This window comes from Nesoenas mayeri (assembly GCF_963082525.1).
Source record: "Nesoenas mayeri genome assembly, chromosome: 11".
Classification (NCBI taxonomy): domain Eukaryota; kingdom Metazoa; phylum Chordata; class Aves; order Columbiformes; family Columbidae; genus Nesoenas; species Nesoenas mayeri.
In genome coordinates this window covers 13,774,910-13,798,229 of record NC_137563.1, presented here as the reverse complement: position 1 = coordinate 13,798,229, position 23,320 = coordinate 13,774,910, and the positions used below count along the sequence as shown (strand labels likewise).

General features: G+C 38.8%; 1 protein-coding gene across 1 annotated transcript; it reads right to left on the bottom strand.

The window, feature by feature from the left end:
* Positions 1-575: 575 nt before the first annotated feature.
* On the bottom strand, positions 576-23,115 carry TEX9 (testis expressed 9). The gene is made up of 12 exons (XM_080350891.1): positions 22,695-23,115; positions 22,508-22,611; positions 21,563-21,626; positions 19,986-20,056; positions 16,300-16,345; positions 15,214-15,299; positions 13,529-13,707; positions 9,604-9,686; positions 7,146-7,319; positions 4,481-4,615; positions 3,855-3,989; positions 576-1,211 (listed from the first exon to the last, which is right to left on the bottom strand). The coding sequence occupies exons 1-12, from the start codon at positions 22,737-22,739 to the stop codon at positions 1,137-1,139; spliced, it is 1,197 nt and encodes a 398-aa protein (XP_080207017.1). The 5' UTR covers positions 22,740-23,115; the 3' UTR covers positions 576-1,136.
* Between the last annotated feature and the right edge of the window lie 205 nt (positions 23,116-23,320).

Sequence of the window (23,320 nt, the reverse complement as noted above, 5' to 3'; positions counted from 1 at the left end):
AAAATACTAATCTAAATGTAGTTGGTCTCATCTCAAAGGGGCAGGTCTGCATTACCTGTTTCACTGTTAGTTCCTGTGACTTGGCCAGAAGGATTTAAGCAGAGACATTTTCCCATTTTGAGGTCAGAATCACTGTTTACACCTTCTAGTGCATAAACTTACTATTTATGTGCTGTGTTCCTATTCGGTTACTCTGAGGGAGGAATCCATTGAACGCTGAAGTTTGACAGAGGTTCAGGCAAGCAGCACAGGCTTTTATTCCTCCCGTTCATGAACGTACATGTGATGTGCTCAGCTCATCCACACTCAAACTTCTTGATTATAATGCTGAGAAAATGCAATGTTTAAGGATGTAATGCTTGTGGAGCCATCACTCCAGAGGGTATCCCAAAGTAGCAGCTGATGGCTAAGGAAAGATTTAATATTTTTACCTTGACTAAAGTACCAGTTTTAAAGAATACAACTCTATCAGATCATGGAGTCTGCCTGGATAGTGAGGGGCAAGTCTCATGTATGTGTTTGCCCCCAAGGGTGTAAGAGGTAACAGCTGAAACAAGTCACGGTCATCTCTATGAAAGAGCTGTTGGTCGCTGTATTAGATGCTAGACCAACTGGCTCTGACGGGAGATCTCTTACTGAGAACAGACAAGGCGGGTTTTCCAACCATGTGGTTTAAAAAGGATAACACATTTTCTTCTCAACTGCATCAGTGGTTAATTTATTTCTGTTGCAACAAGGAATCTTCTGAGACTAAACCTCAATTTCTTTGGACCGAATATTACATTAGATAACGTATAGTTTTAAATGCTAAAACAGAGCTAAGCGGTAACACAGTTCACTTGTTGGAACATTCCTTGCACAGCCTGTGCTTCTCTGCTCCTTACAGAATGGACAGTTTGGCCTGAAACTTCACTAGAAATTTGTATTTCATATGATACCACAACACACACCATAGGCTTATAAAAGTTAAACAACTTAAACAAATACAAGCCAAATCAACAAAATTCACTGGGATATGCAGTTGTTATTAACAAGCCTTCATATACAAAATAATGTACCAGCTGATGTAAATAATAAATAGACCAAAATAATGTACCAGCTGACTCATTTTTCAAACAAATTGGTTTTTTATGGAATCAATTTCCCCACTCAAGAGCCTTCATGAATTCCTCTTCTGTAAAAGAAAGCATCTTCGCAGCTTCAATATGCAGCTTAAAAATAAAGGAAAAAAAAGGAAAAATTAGGAGCAGAAGGTAAAATAGTGTGAATGACCAATACAAAATTCTTTATAATTGGGGTAGCTGAAAGAGGCTTCAAATCTCTCATTCTTTTTTGCAGTGTGGTTTTGATGGGTGTTCACCTGGTTAAGCTGAAGCTGCTATTCATATTTTTCTGCAAAAATTTATAGTGTAGGGATAATGTGATAAATTTTATGCCAAGCATTATGCTAAACAGGACCAACAGCTTTTCTTAGTTCCTTTTATATTGCTTAAAAAAAAAAAGAAGTCAGTTTTAATGGGGCGTGGAAATTGTTGAATGTGTGATGACTCTTGTGACCTCCAAAGAACGTGTATAAGTACACTGGTTTACATTCTTTTGAGCTGATCAATATACAGCTTCAATTTAAAGCTATTACAAATCAAATACATCATTAAGGCTGAGCATGGTAGAGCCTCTAATATGTGTGATGTTAAATGACCATTTTAATGAAAGAATATAACACCATGGTGTTAATTAAATTAATAATTAGCATAAAACAAAGAGTGACTGTACTACGCCTTATTGAGAAATACCTGGAGCTGACCAGGGGTAGTAGCTGTGTTGCCATGTATCACACCATACATCTATGGTCCATAATGGCACATATATACACATACAGCCCCTGTACATAAGTATATGTTTAAAAATCATACAGTAGTCTGAATTTGTATTTTCGTCATATAAGATATAGCACATTATTTTAAATGGAACACTGAAAGGAACAAAGAACTGTGAGGTATAACAAGGCTGTTTTCTGTTCAAATGATGCAACTGCTTGGAAAAATGTCATCAGGGTTATCAAGGTTTGATGAGAAAATAAGTACTGAAGAAATGGTTGGTGTATCTGCAGAGAACTACCAATGAAACTCCCTGGTTCCAGCAGATGTCACAGCTGTGCCACATGTCCTCATGCCCTCACTGCAGTATCATTTCTTTACTCGTCACTATGCCAAGTGGAAAGGAAGGTGTCCCAGCTAAATACTTTTTACTGCAAGTTTTAATAAAATGGTTATGCTTTGAAGAACAGGAAACTATTCACACCTACAAGGAGTCTTGTGGGTTTGTTTTATATATAGACATGTTGTAATTTCAAGACAACAAAGCATATTGTAGTTCACGTGCCCTCCAGGTCCGTAAAGCTCAGAGTAACTTCCCTTAGTCCCTTTTAAAACTAAGATTGTGTATTAAATTCTCTCAAGGCAGCGGAGAATGGTCAGAAGAGACCAGCTGGAGCACCAGCACCATTTGCTGCCAGCTGCAACTTGTCCTACTACTGATATTTAATACCTTTGGGGGAGTTTTTTCCTGTATCATCCTTCACGTGGCAGCACATCCCCACCTTCACACAGCACACCTGCTGCCTGCATCTGATCTGCCACATGGGCACTACACTAACGGGCCAAATCAGGTTTTCCTCATTCATTCCACAACAGGCTTGTGTAAAGCCGGGGGAAGCTGTGCGGGTGCTGGGGGGTGCTGAGCACAGGCGAGCTCTGGCTTCCCCCCGCCAGCCCTGCTGCTGCACTTACAACAGGCAGCTGAGCACCCTACTCTCTCAACTGCTTCTGATCATCTGTTCTGAAAGGAGAACTAACAGCATCCTCCTCCTGAGAGTACATCACTTGTTTAATAAGGTAAGTGGCTTCCTCTACTATCTGCAGCTCTGATACAGTATTCATATTTTTTTCTAAAATGTATTTAGTGATGTTTATCTGAGACCCTTTTTGGTTCAGAGTCAAACAGAAATATTGCTCTTTGACACCCATTCCAGTGAATTCCTGTTCCAGAGGACAGTGAGCTACCTTCTGTAGAGTCTATTTCAAGTGAATGCTGTATTTTTTTCATTCTCAAAATAAACTGTAAGGGCTAGAAAGGCCAGTCAAAGCCTGCGCTTGCGCTCTTTCTGTTGGGTAAATCCCCAAGATCAACTCTGCATCTTGTTACTCCAGGAATTATAAACGGATGGAGATCAACTCCCCTCCTTCAATCTGGTAAATTCACACCTAGGATAGGTACTGGATTTTTTCTTTTTTTGTTTTGGCTTGCAGATGAAGAGATCCGCTCCTTGGCAGAGCTGAACGTGTACACAACACCTCAGAACAGAAATTAAAATAAGCAAAGTTAATAGAGAAGGACACACTTTGCAAATGTAGGTCTCAAGTGTAATGGCTCACTCCTGAGAGGGCACCTGTTAGAGCTGCTGATATGACAACTAATATGTTGGGAGGAAAAAAAATAGCCAAAAAATATCTTGCATGCTAAAATGGATTCTACTGACACAGCACCACAGGGAGCTGCTGTCATTACCTCAACAGTATTTGTTCCTGAACAAGTAGATCCTGTCAGTCCTAGAGCTTGTCAGCAATCCTTCACAGGGCATGTTCCCAGTTAGGGATGGAGTCACTTCAAAAGAAGATCAGCCCTCGCTATAAAGCAACATGTTGGCAAGATGCACAAATAGAAGTGAAGCTGCTGCTCCCTTGCACTGGAACCTGCCAGCCCTGGGGCTCTGGTTGACACAATTACCTCACTTGGCAACAGCCACGTTTACCTAGAGGTCGTTAACTGCAATACAGAAACACTCTAGTCCTTACCTTTTGTCTCTTTAAAATATCAATTAACTTCAACTGCTTTTTAAAACCTGTCATTAGCTCTCCTTTTTGTTTCTGCAGTTTCTTGTTTTCTGCTTTTAATTCTTCAATGGTTTTGAGTTCTTGGCTAGCTAGATCCTACAGTGGGAAGAGAGGAGAAATGGATTATTTCTAACAGTGGTGCTTTAACCAAAGAAACTTGATGTTGCATAACAAAATGACAAACAGTAGCGACACATGATATTTCTGAAAAGAAATGGGATTAATCAAAATATTTCCACATCAAAACTTTAAAAATAAAGTAAAAACTCAAAGAGAACAGCCACGGTTTGACTGTGTATGTATTAGGTGTGTATTTGTACTTTGCCCTTTTTCTAAATGCTAATTTTCACACAAATGGGGAAAATCAGAAGGCCTCTAACTTTATTCTGTATGTTTCTTCCTCCTGCATAGGTTGCAATTGTGTGGTCCCGAGATAACTTCTCAAGCCCTTTGGTGACTTGTTCTAAGTTAATTTTGGAACTGTCTGTAAGAGACACAATATACTTACAAAGCTGATCAAGCCTTTTGTCTCATTCTATCATTATAGGGTGTTTACAGTTGGAACTGGTTTTCCTAAGCCACTGTACCTTGGCACTTTGTTTAAGTCTATTCAGCTCCGCTTTATACTTTTCTGCTTCTTCCAGGGCCCTGTTTAAGCGAACCTCTGTTGCACTCCGGCTGCTGGCGGCCTGCTTTTGGACACGCTTTAGAGTCTCCAGTTCCTATTTCAGAAGCAAAAGATAAAAACATACATTATGACTAGTGGTATTTTAATGAATTCTGTATAGACAACACATTTACAGCAAGGCCCACCCTTGAAAACTGAAGAGTCTGTGGACTTCTTTGGCTTGCAGATAAGCTCTGCCTCAAAGACCATTAATTCCACTGTTGTAACATTCCCTTCTCCTTTGGAATCTTGAAAATGGATCTTTCTCACCTTTGTTTTAAACTTCTCTTAGAATAATTACAGAGTTGATCATGTCAGACGACAGGAGTGACTGAAAACCTTGCATGCTCAGTCAGAAAAAAGACTTTGAAGTGTTGGTATGTCCATGCTGTTGCAGACTTGGGAAGGGTGTCTGGTATGCCCCACTGCCTCTTCCCCCCTACTCCTTCTACCTCTTTTCCCCATAGACTGCTACATGCAACTACAACAAACAGTTACAGCAGCCCACTGCAGATGGCTGAGGGGAGCAACTATTTCATCTAGCAGGAAACAGTTCAACTAGTGTTTATGGCAACAATCAAACCAGTTCCCTCCTGTCTCGGGTGACGGTATTTCACAGTGCTCTAAGTGGGGACATGAAAAAGAGCAAGATGAGGAACAGAATAGTGAGATTTTTAAAGATCAGGGAATATAAGTAAAAGGCAAAGAAGAAGAAATAAACAATTGTGGCAGAAAGAGCACATCTTGTCATTTGTAAAAAAGAAACAGACACTTGAAAAAAAATATTATCAAATTTTTAGTAATGGGTGCAGAAAGATTCTTTTAACCAAATCAGGGTAGAGAAGGGGCTTGTTAACTTTTCCCACTCAGCCTTATTTCTGAGTAAGTGTTCCATTTCCTCAATTCCACACCAGCTCTTGTGGTGGTTACTGCTAATTTCTGCATCACTTATCCAAGAAATACACGCTACCTGACAAGTGTGTGCAGCAAAGAGTTATGGTAATTTTATGACCGGAACAGGTATTTTGGGGAAGCTTTGAATCTTCTCCAAACAGATGATGAAAAGAGGAGAGTAAGATGAATGTCACTAGAAGATATGCAAAATAACTTCTGAATTAGCAGAGAACTGCTCATTACACATACCTGCCTTGTTTTGCCTTCTCAGTATTTTAAAGAATTACCACTATGTGTCATTAACGTGTTTGATCAGTAACCTTGAGAAATTCTAGAGAACAAAACCTATTAGGAATAACTGAAGTGACCGAGGATGGTAGATCCAGAGCAAAGACAAGTGAGGAAAGGGACCATATTCTGGCTATGGTGGCTGTACAGGACAAGTGAATAAACTTCTCACCACAGAAGACATCTCCTAAACACTGGGATAAACTTCCTAACTGTGACTGTACAAGAGTCAGCACAGATTGTCCAAAGTACTTGTGGCAATTGCCACCACAGAGGCTTTATGTAGAGGTTAAACAAATGTATGTCCAGGATGGTTTAGGTATCATCTGCCCTGTCTTGGTTTAAGAGAATGGAATAAATGACTTGGTAAGTGTCTCAGCCCTGTTTACTGTGAGCCAGTGGGGAGTATTAGTACTGCGATTGAACGTTTTTCCTGACAGAATCAACAACGAGGGTATTTAAGGGAACTTAAAACCTCCAAGTAGCTGCACAAAAAACCCACACAAACTTAGAACATCTTAGTTTTAAAATGCCAGAACTACAGAACGTTAAGATGAAAGCAAGCGTGCCTATACAAATGCATAGTATTATTTAATGGCACTATCATGAGACCTGGTTAGGCCAAGTTGTGTTTTTCCCCAAATTTTCAAGTGACACATTCTCCTGGTTACAGTACATGTATTAAACAATACTATATGCATTACACTATTTTGAAGGCGACCTCTCTCACTCCAAGTCATTAGAGGAAAACACGTGCTACTCCTAGATGAAGTTCCAAGCAAACGAAGCTGTGTGTGCCGGCCAGCTGCTGCGCTGGGCGCGGGCACCGCATGGCACGCGTGGCCTGCAGCAGGAGCCGCGTTCCACTGCAGTCGCCCACGCTGGAGCAGCTGGTTTCCAAACAGTGCGCTTCCAAGAACAGACACACTCCTCTGCCTCAGCCTGCAGCACATACCAGTATAACCTGCAGGTGGTTCTTTTCAAAATGTTCACCAGGTTCTACAGTTTACAATAAAATGCTTATTACCAGAAGTAATTTATAACATTCATAGTGAAAACTGGCAAAACGAAATTTCCCTGTATTCTTCAAGATTCCTTTGTGAATTTGACCTCTGAAAAGGTTGTTTTGTCTCTTCCAGTTCTTTTACACAAGAATTTAATTCTCAAATAGAGAAGGAACTGATTGTAGGAGCAGAAGAAAAGCAATTACCAAAATATATTATTTCATCCTTTAAAAAGGTGATCAGAGCATTTAAAAAATACAATTTCTAAAACTGCTATCAGAGATTGAAACACTAATGGGATCATTGGATATGAATCCATCAAACTTGTGTATAGAGGGTGATTTGATGAGGGTTTTTTTTCCCCTTTCATGAGATAAACGAGACTAACATCTGCGATACCTTTTCTAGCGAAATGACCTCTTGTTGTAACCCTTCACTTTTTTTCTTTGCTTCTTGTGACAACATTTTGTACTTTTCAGTCTGTGAATGTTGCATATTGATTGTTCGTTGCAGTCTGGTGTTTTCTTCTTCAGTATCTTTAAGCCGAGATTTTAAACTCTGATTTTCATCATCCTGTTTGACAGTAATTAACAAAAAACCCAACTAAATTATTGCGAGAAAGCAGTAGGATAATACGATTGTAATGTTTTGTAAATAAAAGGCAGTTAAAATATACATATTGTAGATGCAGAGATAATGATTTTTTTAAATGATGTTATTTTTAAATGTTTATATCCTTCGTGATGCATTTCACCACAATTTTAAGAAAGGAAACACCTAGGACTAACTAAGAAAACAGAACCCCAATTTCCCAGGACAATACTTCAGAAAACAGTCACATTTTTCTCATTTAATCTTCTGCAGTCTCTTACTTGGAACTGTCTCGTATGTAAAACATTTAATTTCTCATAGTTCAAAGGTTTTGAGAATTAAGTCTCAAAATGTTGTAGAATAATATGAATAACAGTGGCATGTAGATATTCTGTGACACTGAGAATAGATAAATGCACATATTAGGAAAAATTCGAGGGAAAAGAAGATAATGTAATTACTGATAAATCAATCCATTATGTTTTAGGAGATTATCTGGTTTTGACTTAAAAGCAAGCCCATGATCCAGGACACATCAGGTATTCAAATTCAGGATTCTCTTAACATCAAGTGAGTCCTGTATTAACTTCATGACCTACTGCCAATTACGTCTCACATTAAGCACTATAATTTCAAGGCCTTTCTATTTTATGGCCTTTTAAACATTATAAGTGAATATTAATGTAGGTTAGTTCAGAGATAGATTATGCCCTTAATTTCTTTAAGAAAAAGAAATCAAGGCACATACAGAAATGGCGTTTCTATGAAAACAAGTCTCTCTCCTGTCCCCTCGGCCCCCAGGAGAACGCGCTTTATATCTAAACCAGATTTACTGCTTCATTATACTAATTGAACTGTGAGTTGGACAAAACCCAGACCTCAAGGCTTTGCTGATATGAAATACTTGTCACGTTCTGAATGTAGTAAAGTTATTTTCACACAGAAGAAACTAGTGCTCGAAATGATAGAAGAGCAGGTACAGGGTTGTCTTCTGTCATCTGCTGTAGTAATTGAATTTCGTAGTATTTTTGGCATGGAATGATGAAGTTGAATAGCTACTGACAAAATCATATTTGACTTGAAAATGAAAATCACTTTAAAATCTAACATAACAACTTTCTCCTGATCACAGCATAGAAATATTGAAATGTAGAAGTAACTATATTGATAAAAAAATAAATAAAGTATAAAGTATGGATACAGAATATCAAAATCTAATTCCTTCTAAAAGTTTATCTTCATGTACGTGTCTCAAAAATCTTATTTAATATCACCCTACTACTTAACTCTAAAATAAAAGCTTGACACAAAACATATAGGTGGTTTGCCACATGTTCTGAATGTCATCATCACATGTGGGCCTGGGGAACAGGGGAAAAAAGCATTCTGAATTAAGAGATCACAACTAACAATTATCTAATTGTGCAAAACTGAAAGTTAGTTCAAAAGCCTTGCTTGACTACAAATGCCTGAAAACTAGGTGATGCCTCTGGCACACAGACACAGACTAGTTCAGGTTTTACAGTTCAAGAGATGTTTGAGCCTCACCTGAAAACATATTGCCAGACAGTGCAGATGATACAACTCACCTGTAGTGCGCTCTAACAGTACAGTATCAGTGCAGCTTTACGCTGCCTTCACTTCCATCTGACCTGCCCAAATATGTAATTCCTTCGCAGCAAGTGTGATCTTGAGAATGGAGAAAGCCTGATTTCTGATTTGATTACGATATTCTACTTAAAGTGGATCATGGATCAGTGGTTTCCACACTTTTTTCCACCAAGGATACCCCAAACCCCTGAATAAATTTCTCAAGCATTTTTATTTCTCATTCTGCCCTAAACATCCCTCTCTTCCCATCACCCAGCTCTGGGCACCACTCACATTCTCTCTGTATGCTGAAGTCTGTATTTGACTGTTACCATATCCTCTGCCTTCCTCCCAGGCTCTGGACAGGCTCTCCTCCTCCCCAGCCATGCTGGCGAGGGCACCCTGCAGCACCAGTATCCCTACGCTGGGGCACATCTTCATTCTCCATGTCTCTTTCCTACCTCAAATTCTCTTTCATTAAGTATATTTCATAAGCTTCTAGCCCAAGATCACATTTATACAGAAATTACCATTCTTGACTCTAAATTCTTAGGAAATTTTTAAAAATAAAACTTTTGCTCTTCATACTTGAAAAAGAAAGGTGAGGAAACTCCGTTGTGGTTGTGCTAAAGGGAAACCTACTCTGTTTCTATAGATAAGAAAACTCAGCTCCTACCTTCTTCCTGCACTCGCACAGTACACTGTCCAGCTCTTCCTGCATAGCACGTAATTTTGCCTTAAGAAATCTGATTTGAGGTTCTGTGAACATAAAAAGTTCCATTTCATATCACAAGTATTCATTATTCAATGCAGAAAAGAAGCAAGACTGATGTAAGAACCTACTTCCATCTTGTTTTTAAAAACACATGATGCTGTTTATAATTATTAAAGAGAAATAGTCAAATAAAAATTAAGATTTCTAAATAAATTTGCAAGTTTCTCATTCTTAGGCAAAGCTATTATAGATTTTTCCTTCTAATGAATGAACTCAACATCTTTAAAAAGAATCACAATTCTCAAAATTGAATGTTGTTGGAAACTTTCACCATACTATGCTATACACTGCAGCATTCCTTGAGACTGAAGTCAAGAAAACTACCCTGTAGGGTCTGTCTACATTGCAATCAATTGGTAGCTGCAATTTGTGTAGTTACACCCAAAGTAGTTTTAAACTGCTCACAAGAAGGAATTCAATGTAAACTGCAACCCCCTCCTAATAGGTAAATACCCCTCCTAACATTATTCAAATAGTAGTTTAAAATTAAGCCAACTTAACCAGATTTTTTTTTCCAAATGAAGTACTTCCTTGCTCTTGAACAGCTAAGAAAGATACTATTGTCATGGCAGAACAAGCTGTGAACAGTGTGTTCATTTTCTCGCTTTCCCCAGGTTATTCACCAGGAGCTCCCCCTGAGCTCCCCGAGGCACAGCGCACAGGAGCAGTTCTGAGGATTAAGTTGAGCGACACAGGAACAACCGTTATCCACAGCAGGTATGAAGGGAAAAGCATAAAGTGCAGGAGGAGTATCTGGAGCTGAATGTGAGGGGATGGATGGGGACGTGTACATTTGCTGTAACAGGAATGATTTTTATTTCACCCACCTTCTCTTATCAACTGTCAGCTGCAGCTTAAGTTGTAACTCTGCAGAGGCCAATAATATGTCAGATCTACCTTTTCCCTCCTGTCCCATCTTTGCTAGCTTCTGGGAACTAGTGGCTATCCTGAGATGGAGACCACACTGAAGCCATCAAGTTTAATACTCTTTCATGTACTGCTGTACTATTAAGTTGTTTGATTTACTTCATAAAACATATTGTAATTTGGCATTTAAATATCCTGTGGCAATGAATTGGCTAATTTAATTATGTATTGTATAGCTTGTTTTAAATCCAACTTAATGTGGCATTTACTAGTGTCTGCATTACAAAAAGACAGCTTTCCCTTTGCCATTACTGCTTTCATTACAGAATCTTTCACATTGCCCTCAATTCTTCTGTTTTCAAATTGAAGATTCAAATTCAAGTTGTTCCACACTTCTAATTGCTAATATATATATATGTATATGTATACTCTTTCCTTTATCTTTCATAGTTCTACATCCTTGTTTTGAGGTGTGCAGAACTGTGTTTCATACTCGAGATGGGGTAACATCAATTATATAATAGCATTATGACAACAGTACAGTATTTTGCTTTCTGTTATCTTCCAAAGGATTTCTAACAATCAAATTGCCTTTTCCACCAAGAACAAGCAATAAGTTTAAGCTTTTAGAGACATCCTAATTAGTGATAACTAAACAAAGTCCAACTCAGAAGTAGGTGTGATTAGAGTTGTTTTTTCTATCAGCATTGCTCTGCACTCTTTAATGCTGATTATAAACCTCCATTCTATCACCTTACTCAGTGCCATGAGATTCTTCTACAACCCTTCAATATCAGTTTTAACTATCCTAAAATCATTGCTTCATACACACATTTCTTTACCAGCTATCATTCTTTTTTTCCAGATTCTTTTTCTGTATATTGAACAATGCCAGCTCTGTGACAGGTCACTCTAGGACTACACCACTACCTACAAAAACTGCTTGTTTCTTTTTACTATTTTGTTTCCTCTTTTACTCTAGTTACTAGTCCTCAGACAATTTATCTTCTCAGACAGTGCTTAGCAGTAAACCTTACTGAAAATCCAAGAGCACAAATATAACCACACCAGCCTAGAGAGGTCTCTATGATCTAAAATCACTTTGAATTCTCACAAGAGGTAAAGATAATTAAACAATTATCTTCCTAATTGGTCAATTTTAATCACCTGATGAGGCTGAGAAGGGGGAGGGGCATCACTTCCTAGGATGGTCTTAGGTTATACAGTAAGCAACAGTTTGGGGACTGAGAAGAGGACATTGGGGAGGCTCTGATACCTTACAAGAAAGAAAAGGTGTCTTGAACTCCTGTGTGACAACACATTCAGGTAATTTGTTCTTGTGTGTGAGGGTATATTAGATATAAATAGAGCTTCATCTTCAGCCTTCTATGTGTCTGTGTGCTATGATCATTGCTTGTTACTGCAGAGTTGAGTTATAACCCACAGAACAGGCTCCTGAGAAAAGTAATGTGTAAGCTCCTGTGTCGGCAGAAAAATGGCTTCACTGTGATAACCTGTGAATGTGAAATTAAGATATGGAACTCAAGTCCAGGAAGTGCAGTTCAAGAGGCTCAGGGAAAGAACAATGTTATGGAACCTTCTCAGCGTGTTGGCCTAAAAAGTCCACCACAGGCACATAAGCCTCAGGAATCCCTTCCTAGCAGATGATTCCCATGAAGGGATCAGCCCACTCTGTAACAGGCCCTATTTAGTAGCTGCCTCTACTTCCTTGTGTAAACTCTAACTGTTCTGGGAATTTGACGCTCCTAGCATACTCTGCAATCACTTACTTAGCACATTAAGGAGGAATTCAGAGTGTCCTAAATAGTCAATATGAAATTTATAAAGCAAAAATATATCCAGAATATTTTCATTAGCGTTACAGAAACAATTATCAATACTCAAATACATGCTCTTGGTCTACAAGACCTGATTGCTAGATACCAGTAATAACTCTCCTTGAGTTAACTTGGATTATTTTGGTGTAAGCTTCCATTGCAGTCCAAAGCAATTTCTTTTTAGTTCGGGAACAAGAACTATAAAAAAAGATATCTGAGGTTCTGTTTTGGGAGACTTAATAATGGAAGACTTGCACAGACTTATATGAGGTTAGAAATCAAGCTATTTTTGTGCTGGTATGCTTGTTGACATCAAGCTGTTAGATTACACGACGTTTTGGGTATTTCATATTATTGCAGTGAATCTCTGACTTCATGCTTGCTTTAGCATTGTAAAGAAACTGTACAAACCCACTGTTACCACACCAGAGCCAAGAAGACAGATGTGCATCATGCCTTTGGCTTCCCTGGCAAAGGCTGCAATCCCCTTTCCTAGTCTATAGTGTACTTCAAAGAGCTGGACCCTGTTTCAAAGATATAGGGATTTCAAATTGGGTTTTCAATTGGGATTTCAAACCTTTTTGAAACGCCCTATATTTCTAGCACAAACATAAACACAGCATTAGGAGGGGGACAGTATCTGGAGGATGCTCATTCAAGCACTGTAGCTGAAACATTACTCCATTTACTAAGATCCTACTAAGATTACTACAGCATTGATCTGAGAAAAGGCTGTTTCCTCTAAAGGCAGAGTCTGTGCAAAGGGCTGAAGTTCATCTTTTTGGAAATACAAGCTTAGCATCACGTATTTCTATTTCTCTGTGCAAATGAATCAAATGTTATGCACATATTCAGCCTATGTAACCAGCCATATGTCTTCCTACAAAGGTGGAAATCAATGTAAGAATTAATTTTTTCCAATGATTATTGGTATGTGACCGGATCTTCCTCTAGGACTACATAAAGAATAAAAGCCTTCTTTTCCTTTTCCTTTTAATTAAGAGCTCTAGAACTTTCCCTGTAATTTCTACAGAAACTCTTCATTTTTTTTCCCCAGGAGAACCCATTTCTAACAATCAGGAAGTAAGCACAGAAGTACTTAAGCATGGAAAGAAACCTACCTGCTCTGATTTCATTTCCAGCGTTTGGAATAAGATCATCATCTAGACAATCTGGTAAGCCTTCTCTCTCTAGTTTTTCTTCTGTTTTGCTTATTGTTTTTGCTAAAGAAAAATCTATGCAGTCGTCCAGTACTGCAACATCATCAGCACTTTGTACATCCAGGTTTCTTATATTTGAACTAAAAAAGAGCAAACCCTAGATTTTAAATTTGTAAAACAAAAAAATTACAAAAATATAGCGTATTTGCTATTTTTAAAAGTATACAGAGTTATTTACCTAATGCAACTCCATTGCTCACATTTGTCTGAAAGATGCACTGATGGCGGTTTCTTATTTTCATTATGTGAGACAGCTTTACTGTATTCCACATAAACAATTACAGGATTTTACACATTATAAGGTAGGAGGCAGAGTACTATTTTCTACTGAGAAGATTTTGGCATTGTCTTCCCATCCAACAAATTCATAACTATATCAGAGTAAAACAAAAAAAAAAGGAATGTTCTCTTGGCTTTAGCTACTGTCCTCTGTCCTAAATTCTGTCTTTTCCCCTGCATATTAACTGTTCTAGAACTCTGTCCTCTCTAGCTATAATCCCACCTTACTAGCACAATTTCTGTATCACTTTGCCTGGACTAGGAAGGAAACTTCAGTGATCCTAGAAGTTGCATACCGAAGTTTCCATAAAACCAAACACAAGGTATGTGACACAGTTGCTATGCAGTGTGTCTCCTCAGCTTTTTTTTTTCTTTTATAAAAAGATGACATTGTTTCCCACAGGATCTGAAGCTCTTTAAGTTTTTATTCCAATATATCCTCATCCTAACGCAGCCTCCAAAGTTGCTCTAGCTACTAACTTTCTCCCACAACTTTGGGTTCACCCTGTAGCTCCTGTACCTGCACTTCTAAATCTCATTATGTGGTACCAGCACAACACCCCCCCTAAACTGCCAAAGGGAGGTCCAAAGGGGCCACAAGGGACTCCCAAGTCCCGAAAGACACCTCGGCCTGTGTCAGTTCCAGATTCTGCCACCTCGCAGACAGTTTTCATCCTAGTTTGGTATTAGTTCATATCCCATGGCAGTTTTAATTCGCTCCGAGGATTTTATGCATTTCTCTACTTTTGTCTTTTGTCCAGATCTCCATTTCTTTTACAACCTTCAATTTGTTATGTACAGAGTTGAAACTTTTCAGCTTGAAACCCGTGAAAGCTGTGATGCTATTACTGACTCTCTCTTGTCCTGTGAGCCCAAGATTCACCCAAAGAGGGGAGACCCTTGAGGTCCGCATGGTTCCCAAGTCTGATCACAAATCATTCTGCACCACCTCGGTGCGCTCTCTCCTGCTGCCTCCGATGATCTATTTCCCACACTGCACTCACTAGGCATCCTTTCACTGAAGGAGTTAATAGAGATTAACTGCCAGCCTGGAGAAGTGCTTGAGCCAAAAGCAACAGTTTCATTGTTGTAATATTAATCACACATGTTCACTAATACTTTTTGGTGCTCTATGCAAGTAAAGAGACAGCTACATGGTGGAGCTGACTCAGGAGGGCCCCAAAAGTTTGATACCTTTATACAAATATATATAAACGTAGAAGTGTACATGAATAAAATTAACCCGATATAGATAAAAATAGCAACTAAAATATTTTATTACAAACAGACAGATGTGTATAAGATACCTTGAAGTTGTTCTTTTCCCCTTACTTCCAGAGTATGGTCTGTTCTGAGACGTGGGCATGGAAGCACATTTCTTCATGTTTGCTAGCTACAAATTTTTTTCAGAAAGAAGTGATTTATTTTTCTTTTTAATAAGTTAGTAATTGCTTTTTTCTAGTGTTTTTTGTGGGTTATTTAGTTTTTATTTTTCATATATTCAGACTCAAGGAAAGTATGCTTTTCAAACTTTCAAAAGCACAGTTTTTCAGTTTTATTTGCACTTGTCTTTATCTTGCAACTTTCATGTCCATATGCCTGAATTATAATACATGCAATAGTCATTTGCTTGTAGGAGCTTTTGAACACACACTCATAATAAATTCATGCATATGCGAGGCTCTCAGCTTTTATGAAGATATTAACTATATTTCTTTGAAAAATGTTTAGCCTACATTCCAAAACATGCTATCTTTACACATTACTTTAATCTTATACATTCTCTGTAGAAAGATCTATCAATATTTTTGTTACCTTCACTCAAATATTATTCAAAAATTAGGCTGTATTCTGATAAATAACTGAACATAATCTTTTCAAAGCTTTAGCTCACCTCCTAAAAGATTCAATGTAATTGGAATAAGAGACTATTGTGTTTGTTCCTAATCTTAATCTCCTTTCTCTGTTATATTTCCCTTCCTGTATTCAGTTATTTTGACTACTTGTTTACTATTACATCTAGAAGACAGTAGTACTGCCTGTAGTATTATACTGGGGGGAGAGGGAAGGGGAGAAAGGAATAAATAAATTTTGTTCTAATATTTGGCACCTGGAGTTTTTGATTTGATGTTCAAAACACTGAACACTTCTGTCAGTGCTTTACAGATGAGGAAACTCAGAACACAAAAATTAAACATGATGTAAGTCCACTTAACTACCAGTGGCGCTGAGAAACCCTGGTAACGCTGTCCCTGTAGAGCTGCTTGGAACATCATTTCCTTTTGGCTTCCCACCCATCTAAGTCCCCAGTGTAGCACAGCCTCAAAACCAGAAGTAATACGTGGAAATTATACTAGAAGATAAATTAACCAGGATAGTTTTGACTTTGATACCTCAGCATGTGAGTGTGTAGAGGAAACTTCAGGACAGAGTGGAACCCTGCAGAAAATAAAAATTCAGTGAACACGTATAACAAAATAAACATTTTACAATAAAAATTCAAAGCCCTCTTTCAGAATCAGGACAATAACATTTTAAATGTCTAGAATAAACAATATAGCTAAGGTGCGAACATACACCAAGTCCAGCCATAGATTCAGTCTCATTCTCTGTCCTTTCCATTCTACCTGATTTGCTGTCTAAATCACCTGGTGAGTCCAAGATGTCTAATACAACAGTTCACTTCTGTACCAGAACCTGAATCTCCACTCTTGCAATGCAGGCGATTGTTGCAACTACGAGCTGATTTGATCAGTGATTCTCTGTAGCAGGGAGTACTCAGCCAGTATGCAGAGGGTTATCAGCTTCAACGAGAGAGGCTGACAGTCCCTCACCAAAGGTCACCAACAGCTCACTGGTTAATACACCTGCCTGACATACAAATGCCTGAATTAATACAAAGAAAATGAAGTTATAAACCAGTGTCCTCTACATGGTAAGAGAAACGGTGTGCTCAGATTGACTATTATCAAGTCAATTGACAGGGACTACCAAGTAAATATGAAGTGGGAGCAATTCATAAATTAAGCCTCACAGAATTTTATCTGAAATACGTATTTCAAATATCGTATCCATTTTACAGGTGATTAAAAAAAAAATCAGGAATAAATAGGCAGCTTTTTATCTGCTTATTTGGCTGAAAACCATGCTGCTTAGTAACTGAACTTCAGGTTAAATTATTATTTTTTAAATCTGCTGGAAACAAGCAGAAAGTTTTAGCATGCTGTGTACTATTCAGGTCGAGTCTCTTGTCATATGTATAACTTTTTGGCTTTCAGAATGAGTTATGTGAATTGGTGTTATTGCACTGAAAGGTGACTTTTTTACTACCCTTTATAATTTTTAACTTCAATTAAAATGCTGGCTTATATAAGATTTGAAAAAAAACAAAACAAAACAAAACATTAAATTTCAGGCACATCAAGTGACCTCAATTTTTTTGCCAAGCTGATTTGAGCAAATGTTTAGATCCTGCCTTTAAAAATTTCACAGACATCCATTCATCAGCAAGAATTATCTGCACAAAGCTCCAGGTTTTATTAATCCAAAAAAAACCTGGAGAAATTGTCTGTGTGCGGTTGGCAACAGACTTCAAGAATAGTATGATTAGTTTTTGTCTATTTACCCTATTTTCCTCATTCGTCCTTCCTATTGGCTAGCTTTAGGAGCACGCAGAAGCTGAGGATTTGCTGCCACAGAAATAGCAGCTATTCTGAAAAATATGAAAATACAACACTTTCTGTAGTCGAGAAAACAATAATGTTCTTTCCATCAATAGACTCTGTTGTCTCTAGGCCTTCTTTTTTTAAAAAAAAGCAAAGCATAAAAATCCCAAACCTCATTGTTCACTAAATTCCTCAAACTTGTTTAACCTTAATGGTTTCTTTCTTCTTCCCCATGCATTACAACTCATTTTTAAAACCTCATAATACAATTCTATAGTTGTTTGGTAATTGAAATTAATGTGTAAATCCTGGAAAGGTATAGAAATAAGTAGCTAGAGGACTGTGACAACACTGAAACAGAAGCTAACGTTTAACAATTCCATATCTGCGTGTAAACACGAGATGCATGTGCATGAGCAAACCCTTTGTGTTTGCTAATCCTATTGGAAGCCTATAGCGCTTGCCCATGCGCATGCAGCTCTCATCGCCATGAGCCTGGCGCTGCTTGGAGAGGGAAAGTGTAAACAAAAGCTGACTTCAATGCAGCCTCGCTGGAGCTGCTTTGTCTCTATCTAATTCAAGCTCCTCTGCAAAAATTATACTATAAAGCTTCAGAACAACTTATTTTTAAATATACACTGATTGGGAGAGCAACTTCGATTTTTTTTGTTGTTTTTTTACTTTGCTTATTCATCCTTTTTCTCTTAACCTGTCTTTTCCGCCCCCCCCCGCCCCAATACGACCTCTTTGCTTCAATTTCTCCCCCTCTTTTAATTTGCTTTAGTGTTAATTCTTCTTAAAGGAATCAATGGAAATTTCAAACAGATATTTCAAAAACATCTCAAGTGCTTCCTTTAGATTTATAGCCTATCTGCTTGTGCAATTTTGAAAGAAAAAAAATTTAATTAAATACTTGGAACTAATCTAATTGAATGGCCTCAATGTTCACTCATGGATAATCAGTGTGCCTAATTCCTAGCACACATTTCTGATTTTTTTCACTACAGCATGCGATTTTAATTCTCTCACATAAATGTTTACCAGAACACAGTCTGCTTTTTTTTTTGAGGTGTTTTAATTTATGTAGGTAATTGGTAAATCAGCTGCTACTCTGACATGCTAATTGCCAATATATTTGTTAATTCTTCCAGCACTCCTGTTTATTTCAAATATACATCATCAAAGCTGTAAATTCCCTTTGCGGGGCTGAATCCTCTGATCACATTACTTCATAAAACAGCCCCACAACTGAACTCCAGTTTGAAGTGCTTAAAAATCTTCTGTTTACTGTTCAAAATGCATCTGACAAAACATAAAACTAAAGTGAGATCCAGAATTTGCTTGCAAAGTATGATTATACTGGTAATACATGGAGTTTCTTTTTTTTTTTTTTCCTCTCTACACCTGACAGATTTGGCTTTAAAATAGCTTAGGAATAACTCTAACTACAGTAGCAAACTTTTCCTGGTATAGCCAGCCTTTTGTCAGACACCTCCTGTCGCACCTTTCTGTGTACTGAAAAACTCTTTCAGTTCATAAAAAACCTTTTTATTTTCAATTATACTCTCCACAAAAGTAATTATTTTATCATCTAGCAGCCTTTCATTTATACTATTTCAAAATAGTTTCCCAACAGCAGCTTAACATTTGAAGCACATTGTAGTGTGCCCCTGTATCTTTGTTATCCAGATTAGTGGCATCATAAATTTAGGACTCTACCAGATAAGATCCTTGATAAAATGTGTATTAGTCTATCTTAAATTCATCCCCTTCCTGTACTATCAATACACAAATCTTTAACAAGTAAGCAAATCATAATGCCTCTGAGCAACTAAGTAAAGAGGGCTGTGTATCCACTCTAGACGGGTTTGAACATCCAGGCCCAAACCCACAGCTGTCTGTCTGTTCAGCCAGACCAAAGGTGTCAGCCTGGGACATGTAATGATATCCAGGTTCCAGAGGGTGGCAGCTGAGTGTTTTTCTGTCTTTGGTTTTTGTGTTTGTTTTTTTTATCAAGCTCTTCCTGTCCCAGGAATATTTAGGCCAAATTATACGTGAGTGAACATGTATTTCTTCACTTTGTCAGCTGAACCGGTTAAAAACCATCTACTGCTGAATGTCTACTGTTGCGCACTACAAAGAAACCTGTTACCTTACCTTGCTTTTTTACAGATGTCAGCACTACTTAGCATGATAAATAGAACTTTTCAGCAAAATAAGGACCTCCTTAAAATAACAAGGAAAAATACTTAGTATAAATTGTTTTGAATAATATGAAAAAATGTAGACTCTACCACTCTAGTATGCTGCAAAGATAAATCAAACAGGAGCATGACGAGAGAGCAAGTCAGGGTGTGCAGGATCAGTATGAAAGAATCCCCATGAATTACATGCAGCAGTTGTAAAGCACGTACCTCTGTCTGTTGTCTTCATGTGACTTACTCTGTACTGAAACTGGTCTAGATAGCATCTCCTGTTGGCTTTTCTTTATTAAAAAAAAATAATTAAAAAAGTAGTCACTTCTGTGATAATATAATCAATTAAAGATTAATTACATATTCATAAATCACAGGTCACAACTATAGTGTACTATGGAATAGAATGGAAACCATAGTCTACCGTGGAAAAGAACTTCTCAAACACATGAAAAGATGGCTAAAAATTAAAATGCCATTGCTATCCCCACCATTTACTTCTGCTCCACAACATGTAATTGTCTTTTGCATGTAAAACTTTTGGTCAGCTTAACATCATCTGAGATGCTGTTACCCTCCCTTCTTTTTCTTGGAAATATAAGAGTAGTAAATGCACAGCAGGTGGAACAAATTTTCATTTTTCCATATTGTGCAATAAACCTTAAAAATAAATCTTTATTAATGCAATATGACCATAATTGGACACTGATATATTGTATGTGCTTTAGAGAACAATTCAGCCTGAATGTTCAGACAGCTCCTATGTTGCTAAGTTACACTTAGAAAGCATAATCCAGAACAAAATGCAGTTGTCCTGTTTGGCACTTTTTTTTAACTTAGACTGCTTTGCTTTTGTTAAAAATCTGTGTGATCTGGCAGTGCCATGTGGTATATTAAGTGTCCTAAGAATATTTGATCTTCTGCTGTATTTAGAGAAGGAAAAAAATAAAGCGGTTTTGTTGTTGCTGTTTATTAAAGGAAAGGGACTAGATGCTATTTTGGATGCTTCATCTGCTCCTGTTCAAATGCCAGGCAGTTAGCCCCAGCTTACCACAGCTCAAGAGAATGTTTTCAGAGGGCATAAAAACTAAGTTTCAACAAGAGAAAAAGTGCATATAAGTATAGCTTTCCAGAAGACTTAATAATATGCTTTTTAAGCCTTATTTATTTGAGTGGGTGCACTTACAATGAATGTATCCAGTATGCAAAACACCTTCCCCCGACTGTTTTGCATATAAACCATACCCATCCCGTTCCCTAATTTGTCCAATTTTCATATAAAAACTTGACTCTATCTGGTACACAGCCACACCAATGTTAAAAGATAATACTGACAATAAACAGGAAAATTTTCTGTTTCCTTCTTACTAACTACATATTTTCTATTCATGTTGCTTATTCTTTTGTATTTCTTTCAGCTTGAATAATGTAGATCCTATTTCACTAAGATGTTATTGCAACAGTACCTAGTTTCAAAACACTTTTAGTATTTAAGACATAGAACCCTCTACAGACACTTTTCTTAAACATCATAAACAAGTTTTTTATGTGGTTTTATGTATATATCTGCACAAATGCTCTATGCATCTATGTGAACATCTACTTACCTGATGAATTACACAAAAACTACTTTGGGATGTGTTTACAATTTGGAAAAAAAAAAAAAAAAAATTAAAAGCTTAGATTGCATTTGAAACCAAAATACTTTTAGTTGTCATAGTCTAAATAATTTCTTTTGAAACTTGACACTATACATGTGAACTAAGGCTGAGTTATGTACCAGTCTGTATACTCACCATTACTTCTTCAGCCTGACGCATCAGTTTTTCTGTTTTTGCTTCTAATTCTGCATTCAGTCGCCTGAAAGCGTAAGAATGCTTGTCTCAGAGTTTTTTGAAATATTTGAAAGAAATAAATGTAAGCTTGACAGTATCTCTCTCTGAACTAGGTGACATTTTAATAAATCCTACAAAGGAACACTGAAATATACTTCAGTGTGTTAACAAAGTTATGTTTCTACAGTTTCCTGGGTTTCTGTCAAATCAACAGTAATAAATCACTTATACCCATTAAACAGTAAGGTTTAGACTATAAATCTGAGAGGTAAAGGGTGTCCTTGTTTTTGATCATGTCACTGCTTAATATACATTTTACATGTTTATTTCCTCAGTGCTTTCAGTCGTTAACACAGTCCTTACCTTCAGTATACTTAGTATCAGGGGCTGAGGAAGGTGTCGTATATGATTATGTTACTTAATCAGATAACTAAAATGTGTGGCTACCTGTGTGTACAGGTTAAAATAAGCTTGTGTTCTTGCCTGTTTCACTGTTTAGCTTCCCATGCGGTGTGAGTTTCTGACACACGGGTCCTTGTCCTTTCTCACCATCCACAGCGGTTGAGAACTGACAGGTAACCAAGTGCTTTTAAATGTGCCTTCACTGCATTTGCCACAAGCTTTGGAGCTTTTATTTATTTTTTTTAACAGGCTTAAGCATTTCTATATTCATAATTTAAAAGGAAAGTGTTACAAATGCAGAACGACCTGCAGTGCCGTGCAGCGGGGCCCAGCGAGGCCCAGCGCAGCACACAGCCTGAGCACGGGGCTTAAAGTTAAAACTGCGCTTTGCGGTGCTCTCGGCTGCCCGCTTTGGGGAAGCTGGTTGAGGGGCTCAAGACCCTGGGGACGAACTGCAAACTCCGTCAGGGCCGACGCTGAGGTGCCCGGGCCCGCCCGCCTTACTTGTACTCCGCCTCCTTGGCCAGCAGCTCTCCGCTCAGCAGCTCTCGGCTCGGCAGGCCGGGCCCGGCAGCGGGCGGCAGGGGGCCGCCGGCCGCTCTCCGCACCTGCAGCGAGGACAAGTAACGTGTGGGGGCGGGCAGGACCACCGTGCCCAGCTCGCCGCCCGGTGCCCGCGCCGCCGCCTTACCCCGGGCAGCCCCCCGCCCCGCCGAGCCCCGCCGCCCGCCGCCATTTTGTTCGCTGCTGCGTGGCGTCGCCTTCGCCCGGGCAACCAGCTGCCGCCCGGGGCTGCGGCTCAGCCGCCCGCCCGCCTCTGCCGGGGGGCCGGGAAGCGGCCGCCCTCGCAGTTTGCTTCACCCCCGCGGCCTTAGCCCTGGCCCAGCCCCCCGGCGCTGCTGGGTACGGGGCAGGGACAGGGGCAAACACGTTTCAGCCGTTGCTGCCAGGCCCTGGGCAGCAGGACCGCTTCGGCCCCGTTCCCGCGCGCAGTCCGGTGCCGGGGTGACACGCGTCGGGGCCCGGTGACAGCAGTGGGGTCCCGGGGCAGGGGACAACTGGCTCCTGGCGTGGGCACGGGCTGCCCTGGGGTCAGCTGAGGGGGAGGTGATAAGGTCTGAGGTGGCGCTACACTTACTATTGTAATAAACACTTACTACAACCCTTCTGTTGAAGCCTCTTGGCCTTGCTATCTGTTGTCCTGCCACCATCCCTTCATTTCAGTGTTTAAAACTAACATGTTTACAGCACTATGGCAACAATAAGATAGTTCTACACCTTGAGTTACATAGACTGTATATGATTTTAGCGAAGAGA